This window comes from Meriones unguiculatus, chromosome 1, assembly GCF_030254825.1.
Source record: "Meriones unguiculatus strain TT.TT164.6M chromosome 1, Bangor_MerUng_6.1, whole genome shotgun sequence".
Lineage (NCBI taxonomy): Eukaryota > Metazoa > Chordata > Mammalia > Rodentia > Muridae > Meriones > Meriones unguiculatus.
The window spans coordinates 54,954,498-54,981,223 of NC_083349.1; the positions used below are offsets into that span (position 1 = coordinate 54,954,498).

Genomic DNA, 26,726 nt, shown 5'->3' on the forward strand with positions numbered 1-26,726 from the left:
CATGCTAAAAACATCTATCTAATGTGACCCCAAAGCCATAGCTTTTACTATGGTATTCTTAGCTTTTACTATGGTATTCTGCCATTTCTGAGGTAGACTGTGACACAGGATTTAGGAATATCTTAAACCTATTCCCTCTAGTTGCTTTGTTAAGGAAAGTCCGAGCATCCAGGATTCAGCAGTAAAGCCATTAATGTATTTCTGCCTAACTTTCCAGTGTGACATGGAGATGGGGCTAAAAGTAGATGCTCAGTGTACAAAAAGTGACCAAGCTCCATTAGTGGCTGATTACCAACAGCTCTGCCCACAGAAAAAGTGTCAGAGTTTCAGACTGTGGACACACTTATGTTATTTATAAAGGTTACAAATCAAGGAGCTAAGAAGAACTGATGTTCATTCCATTGGAAGTAGTTTTACCTGTTACTCACAAAATGTTGTTTATATTAAATTTGCTGATATGTTACTTTTCTGGGTTTTTTAAATATATATGTATTTCCTTCGGTGTACTAAAAAATTCATGTGAGTTCCAGGAAATCAAAAAGTCATGAGACCTGGATCTGGCATAGCTCAAACAGACCCCAGATGAGTTTTTCCTCTGGTCTTGGGATTCCTTACTTTTCCCATTTAATAGACAAATTTTAACTTCTGTTTCTAGTCTGAATTTGTCTCAGCAGATTTTCACCTAATTGATTCTATTCCAGGATCAGCTATGGACTATGAGCTGAAATCTGCACTTGCTGGAAGCTGACATGATTGCTCCCTGTCTCTTCAGTTGCATCAACTAACCAGACACTTCTGAGGGCTGGCCCATTGCCCAGCCTCTGACTGGCATTTCAGCCTTCCTAGCCCCTGATGGCAATGGTCCTATTTTCACACTGAAGCAACTTCAGAAGATGATATCTTCAGTCCAAAATCCTACCTAACAGACTAAAATGCTAAATCAAAAAGGGCTCCCTGACATTAGCTATTATCTTGGGGATCTGCTTAGCTGGAATAGGAACTAGTATTGCAGCAACTGGACTAAAAGCCTGGTGAGATCCTAGAGAGAAAGGATTCCAGTGGATTGTTTAAATCCTGGTTTAATAGTTCTCCTTGGCTTACTACACTTATATCCACCCTGAAGGGACCCCTATTCATTTTGATTTTTATCTTTTGGCCTTGTATTTTAAATTTCTTGATAGCTTTCATAAAGGAATGCTTGGAAGCAATACAGTAATGGTACTCAGATCCCATTGTGGAAAGGTAAATCTGTAAGATACCAGGGGTCACATCTGGAAGACCCAAGATTGGGTCTTCAAATGATCATGGGAAGGGGGAATGGTAGACCAAAGGATTAAAAATCAGTGGCTATTATTTTTAAGTTTAAAGTACAAGCCTGAACTAAGGCCAGCCAAGTGGAGATATGTCCAGCCACCTTCAGGGAAGAACTGGCCTTAATTCCCTGAGGGGAAGAACTAGTTTTACTGCATTTTTTTTTACTTTTAAAGTTATTTATTTTTAATATTCAAACATCATACCCTGCTCCTTTTTCCTCCCTCCAAATCCTTTTCAGTACATATAAAATGATATCGACAATAAAAATTCAACATAGAAGTAACATGGTTTTAATATAGCTAAAAACAATTCTGAAAACTTAGTTGTCTAGTTGTTGAGTCTAAATGTTCTTTAGAGGCCAGAATTTTCTGTAACCTTAACTACTAATTTTTTTTTAATTTTAATCACAAGTCATTCACTTGTATCCCAGCCATAGCCCCCTCCCTTTTTCCCTCCCAATCCTCCCTCCCTCATCTCCTCCCTGCACCCTTCCGAGTCCACTGATAGGGAAGGTCCTCCTCCCCTTCCATCTGACCCTAGCTTATCAGGTATCTTCAGGACTGGCTGCAATGTCCTCTTCTGTGGCCTAGCAAGGCTGCTCCTCCCTCAGGGGAGTGGAGGGGTCAAAGAGCCAGCCATTGAGTTCATATCAGAAATAGTCCCTGTTCCCCTTACTAGGGTACCTACTTGGACACTGAGCTACCATGGGCTATGTCTGAGCAGGAGTTATAGGTTATATCCATGCATAGTACTTGTTTGGAGAAACAGTCTCATAGAGGGCCCCTGTGCCCTGATATATTTGGACTTTGTGGGGCTCCCATCCTCTCTAGGTCATACTAACTCCCCCTTCTTTCTTATGATTCCCTCTACTCTGCCGAAGGTTTGGTTATGAGTCTTAGCATCTGCTTTGACACACTGCTGGAGTCTTTCAGGTGCCCTCTGTCCTTTTACTTGTTTTCTTCTACTTCCAATATCCATCCCATTTGTCCTTCTAGGTGAGTATTGATCATCTTACCCCTGGTCCTCTTTCTTGTTTATCTTCTTTAGGTGTACAGAGTTTAGTATGTTTATCCTATCTTATACGTCTAATATATAGTGTGTGTCTTTCTTCTCCTGGGATATCTCACTCAGGATGATCTTTTCTCGATCCCATTTGTCTGCAAAATTCATGATTTTCCTGTTTTTAATTGCTGAGTAGTTTTCCATTGTGTAAAAGTACCACAATTTCTGTATCCATTCCTCTGTTGATGGACATCTGGGTTGTTTCCAGGTTCTGGCTATTATGAATAAAGCTGCTACAAACATGGTTGAGCAAATGCCCTTATTGTGTACTTGAGCATCTTTTAGATATATGCCTAGGAGTGGTATAGCTGGATCTTGAGGAAGCACTATTCCTAATTGTCTGAGAAAGTGCCAGATTGCTTTCCAAAGTGGTTGTACAAGTTTACATTCCCACCGGCAATGGAGGGTTCCCCTTTCTCCACAACCTCTCCAGCATGTGTTTTCACTTGAGTTTTTTATCTTAACCATTCTGGTGGGTGTAAGGTGAAATCTCAGGGTCGTTTTGATTTGCATCTCTCCGATGGCTAAGGATGTTGAGCATTTCTTTAAGTGCTTCTATGCCATTCTGTATCCTTCTTTCTATATTCTTCATTCTATATTCTTCTTTCCTGGCCACTAGTTATACAGTTGCTAGGAAACTGACCCATATGACCAGGCCAGAACTGTTTGTAGTCTTTTAATATTTATTTATTATTTATACAACATTCTGCCTGTACACCATATCTTACTATAGATGGTTATGAGCCACCATGTGGTTGCTGGGAATTGACTCAGGACTTTTGGAAGAACAGCGAGTGTTCTTTACCTCTGAGCCATCTCTCTAGCCCCCCATTTGTAGTCCTGGCACCTAAAGTGGACCAATCATTTCAAAAGTCAATTTCCCTTACCCAGTCCTGTAACGCCAAAGCACGTAAGTTCCTGCTTGCAGTTCTGCCCTATAAAAACTTTGTTCCCCTAGACTGTGGAGCCACATTCCTCTCCTGTTTCCACAGGGGGTTTGTGTCCCATGTTCAAATATGTATACAATTTTAAAAAAAAAAACTCATATATATATTTACAGCGGAGTCTATTCCTGGTCTTTTGGGTTTGTGAACTGGGCACAGCAAACCAAAACAAACAAAAAAGATTTGGAAATTCATGAGGCACAACACAGAACACAGGCAGAGTCAACTAAGAGGCCACATACTGTTTTAGAGTCTAAATTTATTAAGATACTACATTTGGTTTAGTTCCAATGTGATCAATGTCCACTTGCAGCAGAGAAGACCCCCGAGTGATGAAGGGTGTATGGTAGTGGATGGTGAGGGGACAAGGGACAGAACCATCTTCCAGTAATGCAAAAGCAGGCATCACACTGCAGGTGGGGGTAGTCCACACAGGGGGAACTCAATGTTTACTGAGCAAGACTAATGCTAGGTAAGCACAGGACTGCCGGGGCCGGGGGAGGGGACGGACCAGAACATTCTGAGAACCAGGTTCAGCAGGCTGACTGGAGGGCAGTAGGCAGCGCAGGTGCTCGCAATCACTTGGGGAACACAGTGACCACATCATAGCCCTCAGGTGGTGTGACCCGCTCCCGAGCGTGCTTTTCACAGTAGATCTGATCCTCTACAAAGAAATGGCCCTTCTGTTTCAGGTTCGTGCCACAGTCGGTGCACACGTAACACTCAGGGTGGCGATGGTGGTCCCTCAGCTTCACAAACACACCACTGCAGGAGGGAGGGAGAGTGGAGCTCCATTAGTGACACTAGGACCCTGCATTCTCCTTCCTGAGCTGGGGCCTGGGGCTTCTCCCTACAACAGGCCTTGATTGTGAATGGGAAGGCTCATCATTCTAGAAGCCTTTTCCAGTGTCAACACAACAGTTCTGCATATTCTGCTTTATCCGATGTCGTACCCCGAAGCCTTGCCACACCCAGCAACTCCCACACTTTGATGATTTGCCCAAGCTCTGACACCAGAAAAAGTCAATACTCACACAATGCCAGTGCCACATTTGTCACACATGGGCAGCTTCTGAGCATTTCCAACTGAGGCAGCCACTTTGGTGACTGGAGCTTTAACACTTCTAAATCCTGAAGGCTTGTTGGGATCCCCTGAAAGGAAACAAACACCCAGGTTAGCCAGGAAGTGAAGAACTAAGTAAGTGTCACTGAGCTCTCTCAGAGCCGCCTGTGTGTCTGTATGTTCAAGCCAAGACACAGCCACTGGGATCAGACAGCCAGGGACTGTACAGTACTGGGCAAGTTGCTTTGCCTTTTGCAATCTCTGTTTCCATTTTTTTAAATAGATTATTTTCATCTTTATTGTTATAAAGAATATATATTTTTTTAAAAATCAATAGAAAAAATGCCTACAGTGTCTTGCTTGTGATCAACTCTCATAACACTAAGCTCACACGTTACAAACACTTAGATGGGCCCAGAATGTTACCAGCTCTAAGACTGGGAAATCCTGCCCTTGGCCAAGACCGTGGTCAATGGACATGAACAAATGTGAGTCCTAAATTATGTGGGGGCTTGGTCATGTCCCCACAGAGCTGCTGTCCCTTGTGCCATGAGTATAGCAAGCCTCAGAGCAAGCCTCTACCTTGGCCAGGCACCTGGAATGAGAAGAGTTGGAGTGCCACACCATGCTGAGCCAGAACTATCTATCAGAACCCTGCCCCCATAGACCCTCAGCATGAGTCACCAGATGCTAAGACAATGTGTAAGTGAGATTGAGGTGTTGTGCTAGTTTGTGGAGAACAACAGTAGGGTTTTTTAAAATTACTTTGCTAAGAGTATTTTTAGAGTATCCTTTCAACAGTCCCTGAAGGCTACATGCAACACAATCTCTCAGGTTTCTCCCATTGATCCTTGATCCTCTCAGATTAGGACCAGATATCCACCTGACAACTCATAAGATGGAGCATGATTCAGAGACCATCTGTAGGTAGACTTGGAAAGCCTCTGCCTTTCCGAAGGGGAGAAACCCCCCCCCCCTTTGATGGGTCCCATACCTCAAAGCCCAGGGACTTTCTTTCTTTCCTTTGGAAGAAGGCCAAAGTCCCAGTTTTTCTAATTGCAGATTTTTATATTAATTTGATTATTTATTGTGATGCTACATTAAAACGTTTCTATGCTTTAAAAAAATTTTTTTTTCCCGATGGCTCCGTGTTTAAGAGCAATGGTTGCTCTTCCAGACAGCCCAGGTTCAATTCCCACCATCCTTGTGCTGGCTCACAAAAGCAACAGATCCAGATCTAGGGGATCTGATACTTTCTTCTAGTTCTAGGCACCAGGCACACACATATGCATAGACATAAATGCAGGCAAAACACCCGTCCACATAAATAAAAATTAATTTAAACGTTACATTTACTTAATGTGTGTGTGTGCAAGTATGTGCATGCCATGCTGAGTTGAGGGAAGGAGGTCCACAGGACAACTTGCAGGACTTGGGTTTCTTCTTCTACCATTGGATTCTGGGGTTCAAACTCAGGTTTGACAACAAACTCCTTTGCCATATCAGACATCTTACCATCCGGAAAATGTTTGGAACTGAACACAAGGCCTCACAAACTAGGAAAGTGTTCTACAGCTAAGCTAAATTTGTATCAATTGCTGGGGTTTTTACTGGTTGTTTTTTATATGTTTGATTGGTTTTTTCTTTTTCTTTTTTTTTAATTTATTACAGTTTATTCACTTTGTATACCTTCTATAGCCCCTCCCTCATCCCCTCCCAATCCCATCCTCTGTCCCTCATCTACTTCTATGCGCCTCCCCAAGTCCACTGATAGGGGAGGTACTCCTACCCTTCCCTCTGATCCTAGTCTATCAGGTCTCTTCAGGACTGGCTGCATTGTCTTCCTCTGTGGTCTGGTAAGGCTGTTCCCCCCTCAGGGGGAGGTGATCAAAATGCCAGCCACTGAGTTCATGTCAGAGACAGCCCCTGTTTCCATTACTAGGGAACCCACTTGGACACTGAGCTGCCATGGGCTATATCTGAGTAGGGGTTCTAGGTTATCTCCATGCATGGTCCTTGTTTGGAGTATCAGTCTCAGAAAAGACCTCTGGGCCCAGATATTTTTGGTTCTGTTGGTCTCCTTTTGGAGCTCCTGTCCCATCTAGGTCTTCCTATCCCCCCCTTCTTTCATAAGATTCCCTGCACTCTGCCCAAAGTTTGGCTAAGCGTCTCAGCATCTGCTTTGATACCCTGCTGGATAGTTTTTCAGAGGCCCTCTGTAGTAGGCTCCTGTCCTGTTCTCTGTTTTCTCCCTCTTCTGATTGATTGATTTTTTGAGACAAGGCTCCCTCACTTTCTGGCTGAAGGTGCTTGGTGGCCTGTCCTGTCAGGAGGGGCGTGAGCACCTCTGTGCATGTGGCCAGTGTGTACAGGCAAACTGACTACAGAGGGAACCAACTCAGCAAAGGGTGGGCTCTCAAATATAAGCTATCCTCTTCCCATAACTCACTCAGTCAACAAGAAAACTGCCATGAAATAAGAGAAAGTGCAGGGTTGTAGAAGGAGGGGAGACAGGGAGAGCTGTGAAATTCCTCCTAGGTAGACAAGCCACATCCCTTTCTGTAACTAAGAGACTGGAATTGGGAGCAGCACCTGGCAGAGGCAGCCCTCATTCTCAGGCCTGCACTGCCACCTGCTGGCTGCAGGTTGGTTTTTTTTTTGTTTTTTTTTTTTTTTTTTCTCACTTAAAAAGCCAACCCTGGACATTGGAATTCTCTTTCCTTTGCAGCTAGCTTACTACTGGGCTCCAAACAACTACATATATTCCCAAATGTCTCTTCTTCCAGGAAACCCTTCATCCGAGTTTCATTTGTTTGTCTGTTTCTCAAGAGGAAGGGAAATCAGCTAAATAAAGTACAGCTGTTTTTCTATGCATTTCACTGCTCAATAATCTTCCATAACTCCACCACGCCTACAGAATCAAGCCCACGGTCCCAACAAAGACATTTCTCTATAAACCGACTTCAGGTCATCTGAGGTTCCTGGAAGCCCTGACAGCAGCCAGCATGAACCTACGGGTTTCCTGGCTACATCTCCAGCTTCTTCATCTGAGAGAGTCTCCAGCCACCACTGTCTGCTCTACGTATGTTTTCCTTCATCCATACCTTCACTCCTTCAAAACATCCTCCTACTGACAGATGAATGGACAAATAACACATGATAGATACAGACAAGAGAATATGATTCTAGCTTTAAGGGGCCAACATGGTTATTCAGAGGGTAAGCCTGAGAACAATCCTTGTGAATGAACAAGTAAATAAATGTGATTTAAAATGATAAAATTGTAAGTGAAAGAATTCTGATGTGTGCTACAACATGGATAGATGTTGTACTGGGCAAATAAACCCATCACAAAAAAGGGAAAACTATTTTTTCTTTGCTGTGCATGTTTAGTGTTTTGATTAGGATGTCACGAGGAGACTTTCTTTTATGCATGTCTTACACTTACAGTATGCAAACTCCTTTTGCCTACAAGTTTTATGGTTTGTCCAGAGCAAGACAAAACATGAAGAAAGAAGGGGATGAACTGCATTCAAGCACACAACCAGCTCTGATGGAACTGCCTGGTGTTTATCACCAATGCTGCTCAACCAAACCTTGTCTGGGCACCTGGCTGCACTGAGCACCTCACAGACAAACTTTCCCTTAACCCTCCCAACAGTCCTGTTGCAGCGTGGTGCCCTTGTGGGCTGCATGCAGACACTAGAGCTCAGAAGGCCCAGCAACCTGCTCAAGGTCTCACGGCAGGTTTCCTTGGCCCCTGGACGCCAGTATTTCCACCCACAGACTTCCCTCTGAACCGCAGGCCTGTCAACCACAGCAGCACTTTATTGACACTGGCCGGTGGGCTGGGCTTTGACCTTTCAAAGTACAAACCTCAAGAACAAACAGGCCTTTGGGCTCTCTCCCAGAACCTGCCACTATGTGGCACATATCTGTCTAGAGTTGAAAATTTAGTGCAAGCACACATCAAGAGACGTGGACGTAACCACTAGCTGCGCTATCACCTTCCTTTTTAGCAAAATCCTGGTTTGGAGGCAAGAGAGCATCCAACCTAGGGAATTTTTTGGTTTTGTTTTTGTTTTTAAATCAAATCATAAACCCAGATTGCACGATTAGGTGCAGCCAGGTAACTAAACTCGAGTCAATAAAATGGAAGTGGAATGGTAGCGTATATGAATGCAACAGCAGTGGTGCGCCTCCAGGAAGGTGCTAGATGGCTCATCTGACAGGGGGAGTATGCATGACGGCCCAGGCTCCAGCTGCCAGTAAAGATAACCTTTAGTGGAAGCTATGGGTTTGGGTTACTGGGGCAGAACATGAAAGGAAGTGGGCGTTCATTGGTGAGCCCAGATGAGTTCTGTGGCACAGTCTGTGTCCTACTTTGCCCCCCCAATGGGCTGACTTTGCCCCCTAACTGAAATTACCTGTCTATTTACTGAAGGTAAAGTCCTTGTCATGTGTTCTGACAGAGCTGTCCTCACGAAGGTTTGGATCTTAAAGCTGTTTGTCAGGCAGGGCCTACTCGTGGAGTTTAAGCAAAGTCTAACCCCTCTACTGCTTCTAGAATCAAAGAAGCACTTCGATTCTACTTTCTTGCGGCTACAAATTGCCCCTCTCTGTAGAATCCACACCACAGAGGAGGAGGCCCAGATATGGTATATTCACAGATGTTTCACTTCCCGGGTATCTATCTCCCCCTGATTTACCTGTAGGTATGCTCTGTGGGGAGAGAAAGTGTGCAGGCGGCAGGACATCAGCTGGGTTCCTGAGTCTTAGGGAAGGGCCCTGAGTATGGAGGAGTACACATGATAGGGACCAGATGAGTGTTCTCCAGAAGAGGGGCAGGGACCACTGATGGAAGGCACCTGGGGGCTTGCAAGTCTGAAGACTTGCTAGATAGACAACGCAGTTATGAGAGGAGAAAACCTTTCTGCCTGGTACCAGTCTCAGAACATTCAGCTACTGAATGTCAGCCCCGCTATCTAACTGAATGTCGCTTAATGTATGTGGTGAGCAACATCTCCCAGGGGAGCTGTCTCCGGAGACCAGCAGAAGCATCAGAACTCGTGTGTGGACAAGCAAGGCTGACCTGCAGCCTCCTGATGAAGCTCAGCATCGTAACAACTATGGAGTGTTGACGCTGTGGTCACGGCGACGGCTGCTTTGCACACTTTGTGATTGCTAAGCCTACAGCACAGTTCAGAAACCAGCCTGGAGTTGAGGCTGTGTCTACCCTGGACCCTCCAAGATGCTGAAAGGCCATCTGCCCTAACATAAGAGCGATCCCCCCACCGCTACCCCAGGGCTCCCTGGGGAAGGAAGTCTCCCAGCTTCATTGGCTTACAGATCCATCTTCCTTCTGTGACTTCCGCATGCTCTTCCTCATCTGTCACCTTGGGAACAAGGTGTGTGAATTAAAATAGCCAAGGGACAGACCAACAGAATCTCACAGGGGTCACACTCACTATGACCTCAGCTCCCTAATGCCTATGTGGCAGGGAATGACTGGCCAGGCACAAAGCTCCTTAAGCCCACATACCCCAAAGGATTGACTCAAAATATTAAACAGCAAAAACAAAACCTTCACCAAACAATCGATAAATGAGCCAGCCAAAAGTACAGATGGCCGTAAGTGCTCAGCATCCTCGGTCATCAGGGAAACGAAAACTAAAACCGCATGGATTGCATCCCACCCCTCTCAGAATGATTGTTCATATAAAAACAAGCAGCAACAAATGCTGGCAAGAATACAAAAAGACACCCTTACACACTGCCGGTAGGAATGCAAACTGAGGCAGCCACTATGGAAACCAGTATAGAGATTCCTCAAACGATTAAAAATAGGACATTTGATCGAGCTATATACCACTAAGGAAGGTCAACAGAGCAGACACCTGGTCATCCATGTTTATTGTAACACTGCACAATCAATAGTCAACTTACAGAGTCAACCTACATGTCCATTAACAGGTGAATGGGTAAAGAAAATATGGTAGACATGACTGGCTAGTGGGTGTAAGGGCAGGAGAGGCTGATAAGACTTACATGCAGGCAAAGCAACCATACTTGAATATGGTCCAAGTATATGATATATTTAAATGAAAATGTCATTGTAAAACCTGTCACTTTGAGCAATGAATCTGCAGCTACAGAAGATAGGAGTTGGGGAGCTAGCTCAGTGCTTACATTGGTTACTCTCGTAGAGGACTGAGTTCAGTCCCCAGAACCGCCAGGGCTATACAGAGAAACCCTGTCTCAGAAAACCAAAACCAAACGAAACTTAAAACGTTTGAAAAAGACTGAGCAACCAGGGCTGGAGAGATAGCTCAGTGGTTAAAGCAGCTGTTGCTCTTGCAGAGGATCTGCAGTTCAGTTCCCAGCACCCACATGGTGACCCACGGCCACTCTTAACTACAGTTCTGTTCTAGCCTTTGCATGTACTGGGAACAAATAGCAAACAGGCTTACACGCAGGCAAAGCAGCCATATGAATAAAATTAAAGTAATTCTTTTTAAGAAAATACTGAGCCAGAAAATATAATCCAGAGAGGCACTCTTACCCCATTCCATACAACCAACACTCCCATCCACCCCCAGGCCAGTAACCTCTCACCCCAAATGTGGAAATGGAACCCAAGGCCTTATGCGTATTACATAGGTTCTACTTTAAACATTCTACACCCGATCTGCATCTGAGCCCAGATCCCTCTCATCCTCTTTTCAGTAAGTCTTTCGCATTTTGAAAACATCAGTGCCAAGCCAGTGGTGACGGTGTTTGCTCACAGAACCTCAGACTCTAGGGAAGATGGCAAGCTCCAGCTTGCACAGTGAGACCCAGCCTTGCACAGCAAACTCTCTCCACCTCATCCCGGCCATGCTCACCTGTGCTCCTACAGTGCCAGACTCTCCACAGGGTCCCTTACCTTTCCCATCTGACTCCAGGATCTCCTGCAGAAGCAGGAAGGATGTGGACTGCTTGGGGGGCTCATTTAACTCTTGTTTCTCCTGAAGCATCTTGTAAACTTCGGATTCCTTGTCAATGATGAGGCTGCCGGAAGGATGAGGCTGATCCAAGCTAAGAAGAATGTTTGGAAATCCATTAGGACAAGGGTCAAAAGTTAGCTCCAAAACATCACCAGGCACTCCCTTCCAAGCAAACACACACTGACTGAAACAATGGAGAGCCGTATCTCCAACCTGCCTGGCAATGTTACAAGAGGTCCTGGTAGGCAGAGCTGGTTGCTACTTTAATACAGTAAAAAGGCTATTTTTCCCCCAGATAGTGTCTGTAATTCAATTACATTTTAGATAACTCCTTCCCTCCTTTTTAAATTACATAATCAACATTATGACAAGAGAAAATTTTGAAGAGGAAAAATGTCAACTGCAACCTGACCACTAAAGCCCAGCTGGTCCCCCTTGCAGGGGCGGGACAGGCATTCCTTGCAGGAACTGAAACCTCCTCTTTTCATTCCTGATGTCAAGGCGCTTCTCACGCCTCCAGACGCTCCTCATCATTCAGAATGGAACTCAGGGTTGGGCCTCTGTGCCTCTAGCTGGAGGCAGCCGTCTTGACCTGCCCCATTTGCAGGGGTTGTGACAAGAAAAAGTTCGCATGCTTTGCTATGTAAAAGTTCAGACCCCTGGGGCCCAGGCAAGCCAGACCATGCCTCCCACTCCTTCCTGCTGTCAGTCACTTTACATGCCCCAGGACAAGCTGAAGCAGGCACTACTGTGAGGCTGATTTTTCACTGGGGCAGGGTTTGCACTGCCTGGCCACAGGAAGATGGTGGACGGGAGGTAGCCCTTCAGTTGTGGACAGTCCTGAGCCAGACTCCTCTTAGGTTCCCAGCTACCTTGCATGACCATGCCACACCAAGCTGTGTAACCTGTCCCTCTGCTGCCTTTTTTCAGTCTTGGGACAGAGGTCAGAGGCATGTTTCCAACACCTGAGTCAGACAGCTTCATGCTGTGACTCAATGACACAAGTTTAATCAACTTCAACTCCTTCGGAATAAACATTCATTACATAAAGGACTAAGGAACAGCTCGCCAGCTGTGACTGGACCAGCCAGCCTCACTCCAGGCAATGTGCTCACTGCTCCTTCTGCCTGTGCTGCTACCCCATGTATCTTCAGGGTCCCCTGCTTCACACAGGAGACAGTTTACTGACTCTGACTTAGGAGCATCCTCCACATCCCCATCCCTCTCTACCCTCTCACTCTCTTACCGCATAGTCTGCTTGCATTTACTTCTGTATTTCTGGCTTCCCCTCAAAGGTAAACAAGCATATTGCCTCGCTCTGTTAATAACCAGGTCTGGCTCAGTGAAGGCTCAGAGCGCAGCATCACATAAGTCAGCACTCATGCCTCTTCCTCCCTGCTGTGTTCTCGCTGATCCTGTGAGCTCACCCTGAAGCTATGTAGGGTTGTGGGGACCTACCTCCTGAGCCCACATACACTCTTTCCTCTCTCTTCCATAACTTGTTCAGGGACACTGTGGCCAGAGGAGCAAGCACAGAGATCAGATGAACCACCAGTGACGGCAGCTATTACCAATGCATACAGACAGATTCCCACAGACACAAATACACAAGCTGCAGCTGTGGAGGCCGGAGCTCTCATCCTCCACACCCACTGAAGGACACAGGCAAGAGCAAGGGAATTACAGCAATTACTGTAATTCCTCACTCATTCACTCATTCCCCTCGTGCCGTTGTGCACCTGGTTCACAGCCCACTTTGAAAAGAAAAAGCATGGTTTCCGTGGGCATACTTCCTCGAAGTTACGACCCCTCCCCTGCTCATCTCTCCCTTTCGGACTCTCTTTTTTCTCTCCCCTGAGACAAGCTGTAGGGCAACCAGGACAGCCTCCTGGAACACTTACATACTCAGGCCCCGATTAAAAGACTCAAGCACAGGGATAAAGCCCCAGGTGTTTCCCTCGGACTCCAAACATATTCTGACCACAAAGAAAGCAAGGTTCACCAAAGGTGATATAAGCTCTGCTACCACTGGGGAAGGCTGGTGCTGGCTGCTCCTGTCACCTTGATTTGCAATGAGCAGGTGGAAGCAGCCACCCTTGCCTGGCCTGCCCACAGCAGCTGTCTCTACCCTTGTCTATATCCTTTCCCTTGCAGGAAACTGTGGGGCAGGTTAAATGGCTACCTGGTGGAGTAGTTTTAAACACGGGTCTTCAGCTCAATTCCATCCTTTTTTTTTTTTTTTTTTCTAAGTTAGATACTTGATTCTTTGAGTTTTGAACTTGGAACCTGGCCTATAATAAGCATATTACATTATCCTGTCTTCATCTTTTTCTTATTACTCTTAGAACTATTTTAAAATCAAGATCAGGCCATGGAATGTTTGGGGGAAGAATTTTTTCTCTTATTTGTTATATGTTATGTCTGGAAGCCACCAAGGGAACACTAAAAATAACGGAACTTAACTACAGGTCATCATACATTCTTCCAGCAAATAGCCTTGGGAATCATGAAAGAAAGATGGAGAGAGAGAAAGACAGAGATGGGGGGAAGGGAGGAGGAAGGAAGGAAGACCAATTACCATTTATTTCCAAATAATATGACAACATCTTTATATGCTGGTCATTTTATGAAATATTATCAATATCCATTACCCTAACTGAAAGGGGTAATTAAAAAAACATTACAAGACACAGAAATTCTAAGACTTGGACATTAGACTGTAAGATATTAATACAATATCTGAAAAAGTAATTAGGATAAAAGCATCCATAAAAATGGAGCAAAAGATTTATATATATGTATATAAATAATTCTACAGTTAGCCAGGCCTGCACTCTCAGAGTTCTGGAGACCCAGACAAGAGGCTCAAGAGTTCAAGGTTAGGCTGTGCTGTATAATAAAGGCACATATTTGATGAAATTACTCTACATAGTCTCTGCCCTGTAATAAAGTGAAGCAAGTATTCCCTTCCTTAATTAGTGAAGTAAATAAATATTACACTAATATAAACCCAGATGACAGCATTAAAAAAAGCAAATAACAGGTGAGTATCCCTCATAAACATACAAATTTCATATCAAACAAAACTCAAAAAGAATTACATATCACAGCCAATTGAAGTGTACTTGGTTTCCTATTCAGAAATCAGTTAAGGTGTTTATCATATAGACCATATGAGAAGATTTGGGAAAAAAATTATTTTTTGAATACACAGTGAATTCCAGGGCTACACAGCAATACTCTGTCTCAAAATAACTGAAACTAAAAATAACTAAACTGTCAGAAAAACAGAACTGGAGGGAACTTTCCTGGCTTGCTGAAGTGCATCTACAAACCCCACAGCATCATCTAACAGAAAAAGAGAATGCCATGGTCCCACCCTCTGGTCATTTCCGCTCTGCACAGTGCTGTAAGTTGTAGCCAGTACACTATGGAGAAAAAGAAAGTAGCACATAGGTCAAAGAAGGCCATGTAATTATTAGAAGAACCAATATTCGTATTAGAAGAACTCATAGATAAAAATCCATCAAGAACACAACAAAATAAACACAAAGAAAAAAAACATTTTAAAATAAAATGTCAGGGCTGGACTCTCCTCTTGCAAAAGTCCCAGGTTTAAATCCCAGTAACCACATGGTGGCTGACCATCTTCTGTAATTCCAGTTTCAAAGAATCTAGCTTCCTCTTCTGGCCTCCACAGACAACAGGCACACACGGGATGCACCAACATACATGGAGACAAAACAGTCATAAACAAAAAATAAAATTTTTTAAATCTTTTTTTAAAAAATTAAATGAATTTCTCTATGCTAGCAATGAGCACTCGGACTGAAACCAAAGGTGCAATGTTATTTATAGGTATTCACAAACTTTCTGTTAGGATTAACTTTCTATTTGGATATAAATCTAACAGTTACGGGACGTTGTGCTGAAAATATGAAAATGATGGAGCTGGGGCTGTGATTTAGTGGGGGAGCCCTTACTTAGCCAGCAGGAAGGCCAATTCTCAGCTGCAGAACAGCTGAAGGAAGCTAGGTACATGCACCCCTATTCGGAACACTTGGAAGTTTGAGGCAGAAGGATTGTCACCAGTTCAAAGACCAGCCTGGTGAGCGCCAGTACCACCCTGTACTGAAACCCCATATGAAACCCTGCCCTACTCCCAAATAAAGGAAAGAAAGAATACTCTACAGAGTACCATGCCCATGAAGAGGCAGCAAAACTAAAAAGCTAACAACAATTTCGAAAAGTAAAATGGGAGGAATCAATCTCCATGATTTTAAGATTCCTTTCTCAGCTACTGTCATCAAGTTCCCGATTAACTCAAATGCCTGAAACTGAAACATAAAAAGAAAACCATATTAAAAAAAAAAAAGTAAGTAAGAGTTCTTAGCCTCTAGGGATAGGAAGACTTAAAACAGCAAAAGAATGACTGGTAAAGGGACAAACTGACAAACCTCCTTGAAAGTCAGATTTGCTTTGCTGAGGCATGTCCCTCTGTAAGAGTTTATCTTGGCTCTGCTTTTACTGTATCCTATTAAGTTTTTGTTTTGGAGACGAGAAGTCACTATGTAACCAATGCTGGCTGTGAACTCCTGATCCTCCTGCCTCAGCCTTCCCGGTGCTGAGATGTCAGGCATGCACCACTACTGCTGACCATGCTAAATGTTGGGAAGGTTGTTTGTCAGACTATCTCCTAATTTTCTCCTGAGGTTCTTACATTGTTTGTTCAGTTGTGTTATAGATTTGTCATTTTTCCAGTTTTCTTTTGGCTAAATTCTAGTTTTAATCCATTGTGGTTGGAAAAGCTGTTTGCTGTTGTTTGAGTTTTAAGTGCACTAAAACTTAGGTCTCACTCACAGTCTCTCTTTACAGTCTGTTCCACCTGAGAAGTGATTTTGTTTTGTTTTGTTTTGTTTTTTGTAAAGCTTTATCATTCACTTATGAAGAGTGTATTGACAATTCTCTCATCTCATTATCTTGAGGCATACAATGTATTTCTGTTCATTGTTCACCCCAGGGTGATGCATGGCTCTGGAATTAGCCACAGCTTTCAAACAATAGCACTGTACATGCTGGCTTCTCCTCCCTTCCTCCTATTCTCCCCACTCTCTGGCAAGCTTGGGTCTAGTCTGCTGAGAAATTACTATAGGTCGTATATTTTAATGTCAGTGTTCTCAGGTTTATTGATAGCTTAAAGAAATAACAGCTGATTCTATGTCCATTTGATATCCTGTGTGGTTTTTACTGATATATTCTTCTTGCTGGATGTAGCAATTAGTTTGTGACCCTTGCCTTGCCTTGACTCTGGCTACAATCCGCAGCATGGTGCAGAAGCAGAATGACAAGAGTGCACATCTTGGCTCATTCTCCACCTTTGAGGGAAAGCCCTTAGCTTTCATCATCATCTTTAAAAAGATAAAAGTCTAAAAATCTATCAGCAGATAAATTGAGTTTTCGAAAAAGGTGATATAGAATGGAATACTAGCCAGTCTTTTAAATAGAAGAAAACTGTGGCATATACTGCCTGGGTGAAGCTTTGGAGCACTATGCTAAAAGGAATATGAATATGTCAGTCAGCAAAGACAAATACTGCACGACTCCACTTGCATGAGGTGCCCACATAATCAGAATTCTTAGCAACAGCAAGTAGAATGGTGGTTTCCAGGAGCTTGGGGAAGAGATACAAGTTGTTCGTTGGGTGTAGAATTTCAGTTTTTCAAGCCGAACAAAGCCAACAAATCTGTCACATAACTTTGCACATGTGGTTATGATAGTAAATTTTATGTCGTGTGGTTTTTACCACACTTTAAAAAAAAAAAAAGGAACACACTATTGGTATATATACTGTACAAAAAAAAAAAAAAAAGAGAAGAAAAAACTGGTTAACTCTCCAAGGAATTATGCTGAGGAAACCCCAAAAGGTTACACACTGTATGGTTCCGCTAATAAAACATTCTTGAACTAACAAAACTGTAATAATGAAAGATTGGTGGTCTGAACGCTGTGCAGTGAGGGCTGTGGGTGTGGTGGATGTGGCCAGGGTAGATGAGGTAACAGGATTGGAATCCTGGTGCAGACTCAAAAAAAAAATTTTTTTTTTCCAGACAAGAGTCTCACTGTGTAGACCTGGCTAGCCTGGAACTTGTTATGTAGACCAAGCTGGCCTTTAACTCACATGTCTCTGCCTCCCAAGTACAAAGATTAAATAGAAGGAAAAAAGCTTAGTTCATTCTAAGAATTCCTTGTCTCAAATAGAGGTACTAACTTTAAGGGATGTAAAGATTTTATTTCTTGGCTTGTTTGTCTTGAGGTTGGGATAAGAAAAGCAAACTGATGGGGCTAGAGGAATGGTCAGCAGTTTAGAGCACTGACTGCTCTTCCAGAGGACCAGAGTTCAATTCCCAGCATGCACATGACCACTAACAACGGACTGTAACTCCAGTTCCAAGAGGACCCAGTGCCCTACTCACGAGTCCTCAGGCACTGCACACACATGGTACACAGACACACATATGCTGGCAAAACACCCATACACATAGAATAAAAATAAATTAATCTCAAAAGAAATTTGAAAAGATGGGCATGGTGACACATCCTAGCACCGGAGAGACAAAGGCAGGTGTGTCTCTATGTTCAAGGCCAGCCTGATCTACATAGCAAGTTCCAGGGCAACCAAGGAGTGAGGTCTCAACACCCAGACATAGACACAGACACACACAGACAGACAGAGAGAGAAAGAGAGCGCTGAGCAGAAAAATCTTTCATGTTTCATGATGTCCTAGAAAATAAGAGCTCAGGTTTCGGATGCTGCAGCTTCATTACTCAATAATTAAACAAAATAAGAAATAAAATTTTAAAAGGAGTTCTGGGAAAGTTTATACATTCAGTTCTAAAGGGGAACACCTGGTCTGAATGTTTCCTGTATTGTAGTCCCCTATGATAAGAAGAGAGGAGAAACTCTGGACATAGGAGAAAGGGGAAGAGCACTCAAACCCCAGTGGGTTCTCTGTGGGGTATAGACACATTAGCTGCAGAGACAAGCAGCCTTCATGCTGGAGGCCTTCTGATCCTGCTCCCACCTAGACAAGGCCATCATAATCAACCACCTGCTACCTTTTAAATAGACAGCAATGAATCCTTTATCCCTAATCCACTTGCTTAAAAATCTGTCTCCTGGGTGTTTGGGGGACCTAATACTCCAGGATCTCTCAACAACTTATGCCATGAAAAGCCCATCTCCCCAGCAGGATGCTAGCCAGTTGTACAGATAGCTGAACCTAGGCAATGACTCCTGGGAGAAAGAAGTTGACAGTAGGCCAAGGCAAGTCTTCTCTGGACTGTGCTTATATGCTTTGACTCTTCCCTGAGCCCCGGGCACTCAGAAGTGCTGGGGCAGAGCTCTCCCTCAGCAATAAAATCAGCAGTACCAAAAATTCGCTCAGTACCTTCCAGCACAATGGACTATATTCCTTATACAAGCTGGTGGAAAGGCACATGGTTTAGAGTCCACCTTAAAGATCAGAAGACAGGGGTTCAGAAGATTTACACGGTCTACCCAAAGTCACTCAGCTGGCAGGGGCAAAGCCAGATTCTAAGACTCTTTCTACAAACCTGTAGAAAGTAGCAGACATCATAGAAATTACAAAATCTAGTCTCTGCATTACTATTTTAACAGTTCCCTTCTACATACAATTGAAGAGGCTGAAAGGGAAGGTGCTAGTAACCTTTCTTTCACTGGAATGGTCCCCAGTAGATACTCAAAAGGCCTCCCTGCCCCCTTCACTGTGTGCAAGGAGGTCTGTTGAGGAGACCCTCACCTGCCTTCCCAGACGGCAATGCTGCTGCTGGCATTCTGGCCTGCCTGGGATGCAGCTGTACCAAGACCTAAAAGACAGACAGCCACACACATAGCAGAATGATCTGAAGTGCTTGGAACAAAAAACAGGGTGAGCCCCAGGGAACGGGTGATGACCTCAGATGCAAAGTATGTAGTGAGCCCGTTCTGGAACCTCAGCGAATTCAGACTAAACAGTGGGGGGTGGGGAATGGGGGCAGCTTTGTGCGGAACAGGGAGGGTTATGGAGTAGCTGCTGGGTTGGCAGGATCATCTATCTCTCTTTTTTGAGAACATACTAGCAACAAGCCACCAGGCAGAGATCCCTAACAAGAAACATGGCAGGCTCAGCAGCGCCTTTGCCTCCGGCTACAGGGATTCCCCCTGCTTCTTAGATTCATTTTAAAATAAGCTTGGGCTGAAATAGATAATGGGCCCCCTTTGCTGAGAGAGAATCTGCAAGGAGATTTGATGAGGACCCACAGGCTGCTGTAGCCAAAAAGACTGTAACAGGAGCAGACAGTGGGGGCGGGGAGCAATCAGGGAGCATGAGAGAAGAAGAAAGAAGACATTAACGGAGGAAAAGTATCTAAGTCACACTAAAAATACTTTCCAGGCACACACTTCTCCCAGTGCATAGCAGTCCTTTCAATTAAGGATGTGTCATTTCCTGGGTTATTAAATCCAGATCATGGAACATTCCACTCAGGGACAGTAAAAGAAGGGTCACGTTCCCAGCCTCCCCAAGCACCATGAACAGCGAAACACAAGAATGCTGGTGCTTGGTGTTCAGACCATTCCTCACTGAGCGGAATGCAAGCCTCCCTTCAGGGTGTGTGATGCTTAGGGGAGGCCCTGCAAGGCACTTTCTCATGTCTCCCCAGTATCCCCTCCAGGGGCATCAATGGACCAAGCAGGTAAGGCCTCACAGGAACCATGATTTGGGGTAAGAGGCGGTGGTACTGGCCACGGCCATTAATGCCAGTGATCGTCAGCATCTTCTGAAACCAAAGCCGCACTAGACTCTAAGGAACCTACGCATCTGTCCTGTCCTGTCCTCTCGGTATCAGGGACAGAGACTTGTATGCAATAGGTGACCAATAATCTTAGCATCTGTCTGATTTGTCTGTCTCCATCTGTCTCTCTCCCATGCCTTGTGGAGACAATGGGAAGACCACAAGCAGAATGGGGTTATTGTAACAGCCCTACAAATAGCTAAGGGGCCTGGGACTCTAACTGCTCCCCCAACCCCAGCAACTTGCATTTGAGACAGTTAGTTTGCAACTAAAATAACCTAAAATTTGGACAGGTTAATTAAGATGAATAGAGAAGAAACTGAATGGCAAAGTAGGCTTTTGTAGTTAACACAAAATCTGAGTTAGTAAAACTCCTGAGAGATCAGTCAACTTTGGAATGTACTGTTTTCCAACAAAATTTAAGTGTCACCAACATTTAAAAGTTGGCAATTGTAGGTTTAAAAAAAAATTCTGACTTGTGTTTCAGTGAAAGTAATCAGCAGAGGAGGAAATCCCAGGCCTGCACGCACTTTGGCTGGAACCAAGGATCCTCATCCCTGTGGGCAGGGCATGAGCATGGACAGGCCCACAGCACAGCTCAGTTATGTTTGAACTGGTAGTCCTGCCCTCCCCTGCGTTCCTTCCCTCCTCAGGCATAGGAGTCGAGTCAGCAACTCCTAATCTATTCCCCACCCTCCTAACTTGACACCATCATACCAAGTTCCCTTGCCATGGGTGGCTGAAGTATCAAAATCTGCCCCCAAAGAGTTGGGGACAGACCGTAGTTAGGCCCCGCTGCTGGAAGATGCGGGAGACCCAAAACTGAGGTAAAGGCAGGTGCAGCCAACAGATCTATGACTGAGGTCATGCTTGCCCGGTTCCACCTGCAGTCCCAACTCTTCCCTTGTTATGCCACCTTCTGTTTCAGGTCAGAACCCATTACTATGGGCAAGCATTTGCAGCCTCATTCTCTCTGTCATTTCTGGTCAGGTGGGAAATGTGCAGTAGACCTCTCGAGTACTCCACAACGAGGACTCTCTCATGGAGATCCTGTGAAAGACCAGGACCAGAAGCTGAGGGTGAGCACAGCATTGAGGACAAGAACGATTCTCAATCATTACAAGTTCCATTTGTATCAAACACAGTGATAGGCATTTTATGTTTTCTTTCTCGTCTCTCTCGTGTGTGTATATGCACAGGTGCTCACAACCATGTGGACGCCAAGGATGACGTCAGGAGTCTTCTTTCACTGCTCTCCACTTTATTCATTGAACCCAGAGGTGACCCAGGTAGCTAGTCTGGCCAGCTGGCATACTCCAGATCCATCTGTACCTCTGAAATACTGCAATTACAGACAGGCCACCATGCCCACCTAGCATGTATGAATGTTCTACGCCTAGAACTCTGATCTGTTGCTTGTGCTCAAGCAACAGGCATTTTCAACCTTTGAGCCACTGCTCCAGCAACACATATTCTTATTTTTACTACAGCCTACAAAGAGGAGAAAAGGAACCCTTTCCACAGGTGAGGAAGCTGAATCCCAGTGTTAGTGGTTTAACTTGCTAAAAGAAACTAGTGGAAAGGGGCTTCCTCCCCAGGACTGGCCTAGAGGCCTCAGGGGTCTACTTACGGCCTGCTGTTCGCCTCCTCCCCACTGGCTGTGGTCTTCGCCTCCACAGCGTTGTTGAAGTTAGAGATGTTTTCAGGAGAGTAGAGGCCGGTTGGGTTGTTGTACTGGTTCGTGATGACCCGGGAGGCAGTGTTGGGAGCAGGTGAGGCCGTGAATGGCATGGCACTTCTGTTGTGGGCACTTCCTATATGCAGGACCTCCTAAAGGCAAGGAACAGAGGGGAAATCAAGGTGTCTGCCCCAAGCCCCTTATCATGTAAAGTACAGGCTAAAAGCCAGGGAGACTTCCAGCTGAGCTACCGCAGCCCTGGTTCAAATCTAAACCTGTGGACAGAGGGGCTCAGACAAATGCAAGGAGACAGTGAACAATAACCAGGAAAGTTTCCACAGATGCACAACTGTACATCCCACACCCTCTCAATCAGCTCCATCTCCGGCTCTTCCTTGAGGCCCAGCAGATTTGATCTCTGGGTACCGCTGGGAGATTAACACTTTACTCCTTGGGCTACCAGGACCCAAGGCAGTGTTAAAGCATCCTTTCAGGACACATTCCAGAGACATTAGGAAGGAGGGAGAGGTGGCTTAGGTTATCACAAAGCCCTCAATGCCAAAAGACAGATAAGCTCCCTAGACCTGAGCAGTTAAATCAGCAAGGAAAGAGGGTAAGAGGAACACAGGAGGCAGCTGCTGACTATATTAGTCTCAGGCCTTGCCAAAGGTGGCTGAGGAGCTGAGGGCCCATTGCACCCTGTGGATAAAACACAAGATGGAAGGTTCTGGAAGCCAGGTCCAAGGCAGAATCTGTGTGTGGAGGAAGGACTTTGTGTTTCCTCATCCACCTTTTCTTCTCTCCTTAACACAAGAACATACCCTCTGCCCACCTGCACATGTCTGGTGAACAATTACAACTACAACCTCTCTTTTTTTCTCAGTAAACAGTTTTTCTTTTATTTTTGAGATTATGATATAATTACATCAATTCTCTCTTCCGTTTCCTCCTTCCAAACCCTTCCATACACTCCACCGTGATCTTTTTCAAATAAAATTCATAGCCTCTTTATACACTGGTTATTGTTACAATTTTTCTCCCATGCTTTTTTCAATATGGTCCTTTTCTTAACTGCTCTCTACTTTGCTCTTGACTTCCTCCAGTACTTTAGAATTCAACTCACGTCAACAGCAATTCCAATTACAAACTAGTATGTTAGGAAAATCTACTCAAGCATTGTTTATGTCCATCCTTCCATTTTACCAACTGCAACCTCTTGAGGCTTCTGTGTAAATGCACCAAAACCATAGCACTTTTTTTTTTTTTTTGAAACAGGGTTTCTCTGTGTAGCCCTAGCTGTTCTTGAATGCTCATAGACCAGGCTGGCCTCGAACTCAGAGATTTGCCTGCCTCCTGGGTGCTGGACCTAAAGGTGTGAACCACCACAGCCTGGCTCTACTTTTTAAACTAACCTTCCTTTAATAATCACAGGTTGTCTGACAACTCAGTTAGCCAGGCTCTCCCTACTCCAATGCTCAAAACCAATTCCAGCTTCCTTAATCACAAGCTCTGTGTAGCCTACTAAACTCAACGTGTTTTCTGAGTTCCCAAGAAAATTCTTCTAAACCTTGGTTTTCTTCTAAAAAATCCAAATGACCAGGAAAAGTTCCAGTTCCTCTATTGTTCTTTTTTGGTCCTTTTAAAAAAAAAAAAAGAAATTTCAGTGTTTAATTTGAAAACATTATGAATGAAAACTAACACTGTAATTCATCAAAAGCTAACTTAAAGTAAAAGGCAGCATAAACATATTTTTATGTTTAAAATTTCTTTTTTATCATTCTGGTAAATTTTATTTTCAAGTCAGAATCAGTAAGGTTGAGTTTGTCCATGTCTGCACAAATAATCAAAAGAGAAGCGTGTGTGTGTGTGCATGTGCGTTTTAATTTTGGTTTTGTTTTGAGATGGGGTCTCTGTATGTAGATCAGGCTGGTTTCAAACTCACAGAGATCCACCTGTTTGTTCTACCAAGCCTGACTACAGATAATCACAAAACAGGATGCTAGAGAAAAAAAAAATCATAATCAATAAATGGTTAAGTAGTTTTATGTACACCGACTCAAAGGAATCATGAAACCATTGAGTATTGGCTGTGAAGGCAGAAGCAGATTTACAGATTACAGGCCAGGGGACCTCGCCCCCATCATTGGGCAGCATCAGCAGACACATGGCAGCACCCAACACGCATCCTTCTGTATCCACAGCAATTCTGGGAGCAGCATGGGATGCTGATCCTTTAGTCTTGCCTCCAATTCTCCCTAGCAATTTCTGTTTGGCCCTGGGCAAGTTATGCCTCTCTGAGCCGTAAGCTTCTTCGGAAGGAAGTGGTAGCAGGGTAGGGAGCAGAACACGGCAGGTTATTACTAGGGTCCATCTTCTTTCCCAGTGGAAATAAGAAGAGTTCCAGCCAGAACAGAAATCCACGGGGGAGTCATAAGTTCCTATTTATTTATTTATTTATTTATTTGCTGTTCACATTTGTAGATCACAGGACAACTTGGGAGAGTCTATGCTCACCTTCTATCATGTGGGCCCCAGGGATCAAACTCAGGTCCTCAGGCTTGCCTGCAGCAGGAGCCATCTCTCTGGGCTCTCCCCCCACCCTTGTTTTCTTTTTTGGGAATGGTGGAGTTTTTCCGTTGGAATGTTGTTGGGTTTTTTGTTTTGTTTCATTTTGGTTTTTTGTTTTTTTAATACTTGATTCTTGCTTTATAAAACATCTTTCAAGAATGCATCTGGTTTGTACATAAAAGAAATATCTCTACCCCCATGTGGATTCTAGTCTTTCCAGAAGGCAGGCAGGATTTAGGGCTTGCCTTTTGGAAGGAATGATGTAATTGTTTGGGCTTTGTATTTATCAGTCTCCAAGGAAACTCAATAATGAGGAAATACAAACTAGGTATGTAACTATGTTGGCCTCAGATAAGCCGGGGTGTTGGTGAGCTTCACGTGAACCAGCAGGTCTATCCATGAGCTCTGTTCTCTCTTATTTGTTCTCTAGCTCAGAAGTCTTTAGAAACAGAAAATCTGAAAAAATGTTCATTGGGAAGATTTTTAGGTGAATAAAAAATAAAGAGAAAAATGTGCTCAGGCTAGCCTTGAAAGTAGTTTAAATAAAGTAGACTGAAAATGGTCTTCAAAACATCAGCACTGAAGAAAACATATCACCAAGATATAAATGATTGGCTCAAGTGAAAAGTTACCATTTTGGACCAGGTTAAATCCAAACCATTCCTTATGTTATAAAATATATGGAAACAACACATCAAACTTAAGACATTCAGTAAATTTTTCAGTTGTTAGATCTTCAGGGAAACTGAAATTAACTCTGGCATGATTTAAATTTGTTTATACAATGGCCAGATTGCAGTATAAGATTTTATGAATTTCCTTATAGGGCTTTTACAGAATAATATGTTCATGAGAGTTTCAACATGGCAGATGCAAAACGATCCTTAAAAGGACTCATCATTTTAAGTATGATGGTGACTGCAAATAAGGAAATCAGTTTCTGAAATTTTAATGAAACCTCTTTAAGAAGTTAAGACTTATAATCAACTATTCAATTTATATACACTAAGGCACCATGTGAATTCAGTTTCATACAATTTCTATGCAATATAGAACACAGCTGACTATGTGTTATCTTTTGATTACTATTTCCATATAAAAACTAAATAGTGTCTCAAACTTAGCAAAGAAAATTTTAATTTCAAATCTTCAGCTGGGGTTAAATATATCATGATCACAGGCCCAGATTGAAACTCACACACACAAATATCAATTCACTTATTCACTTATTTGGTGAACAACAAATTCACTTATTTGGTGTTTGTTAATGTGCACGTGTGTGCACATAAGTGCATGTATGTACTTGTGTGTGGAGGTTGGAGGTTGATGCTTGTTATCTTCCTCAGTCATTCTCCACATTTTAGACATATGGTCCTTCCGTGAACCTGAAATTCAGCCTTCTGGCTGAAGGGGCTGACCAGCTCTCACTTGATGGTGTTGCAGATGGGCACAGCCAGATACACTGGTGCTAGAAATCCAAACTCAGGTTCTGTGCTTGTATAAAGGCATTTTACCGGTAATCCAAGTGCTCTGCCCCCTCACTTACTGTTAATCATTCATTCATTGATCCAACAAAGAACATACTTTGTGATGAGCAACAGAGGGATTTTTTTTTTTTTTGGTTGGGTTTAGTTTGGTTTGGTTTTCAAGACAGGGTCTCTCTGTATAGCCTTGGCTGATCTGGACTCACTTTCTAGACCAGGCTGGCCTTAAAACATAGGGATTTTTACCAAAATGTTCTAAATAAAACTTCTCTATTTCAAAACCTACCCACACAGCGTAGATATCTTAGAAGCTGCAACTAAGGGAGAAATAAAAACACCTGTTAGGTATCTACTGAGAGAATCATTTATAAATACAGACTCTCAGGACAGTCTACTGTTCTAGAAAAATTCTGTTTTACCAATGAACAATGTAGTGACTCTTACTATATTTTTTCAAGATTAACTGCCATCTCATTTAACTAATTTCAATGTCGTTCTCACGTTTCACTGTATCAAAACAGATTTCCACCTCAGGACTCACAGGGAAAGAAGAGTTTACTATTAAATCCCCTTGTGTTTCTTTTTTACTCTGTTTCAGGCCTAAACATATCCTCGCCTCTGGGATGACCCTTTTGTATCTAAAAACTGTAAGGGCTGAGTTAGTGCTTCGATTCCTGTTTGAGGGAAGACTTTCGCCCTTTTCTCCCATTGCCTGTTTTCCTAACTCCTCACTTCCAGTCCAGGCCATGTTCCTGCCCTGGGGTTTTCCAGCCC

General features: G+C 43.7%; 1 protein-coding gene across 1 annotated transcript in view; it reads right to left on the minus strand.

Moving 5' to 3' along the window:
• Positions 1–3,559: 3,559 nt before the first annotated feature.
• Positions 3,560–26,726, minus strand: part of Pdlim1 (PDZ and LIM domain 1) — a 44,998-nt gene continuing 21,831 nt past the window's right edge. The window contains exons 4-7 of the mRNA XM_021633095.2: positions 21,853–22,052; positions 11,309–11,460; positions 4,355–4,472; positions 3,560–4,085 (exon numbers count right to left, since the gene is read on the minus strand). Of these exons, the coding sequence (XP_021488770.1) occupies positions 3,899–4,085; positions 4,355–4,472; positions 11,309–11,460; positions 21,853–22,052 (657 nt within the window). The 3' untranslated portion in view covers positions 3,560–3,898. The remainder of the gene's footprint in view (positions 4,086–4,354; positions 4,473–11,308; positions 11,461–21,852; positions 22,053–26,726) is intronic.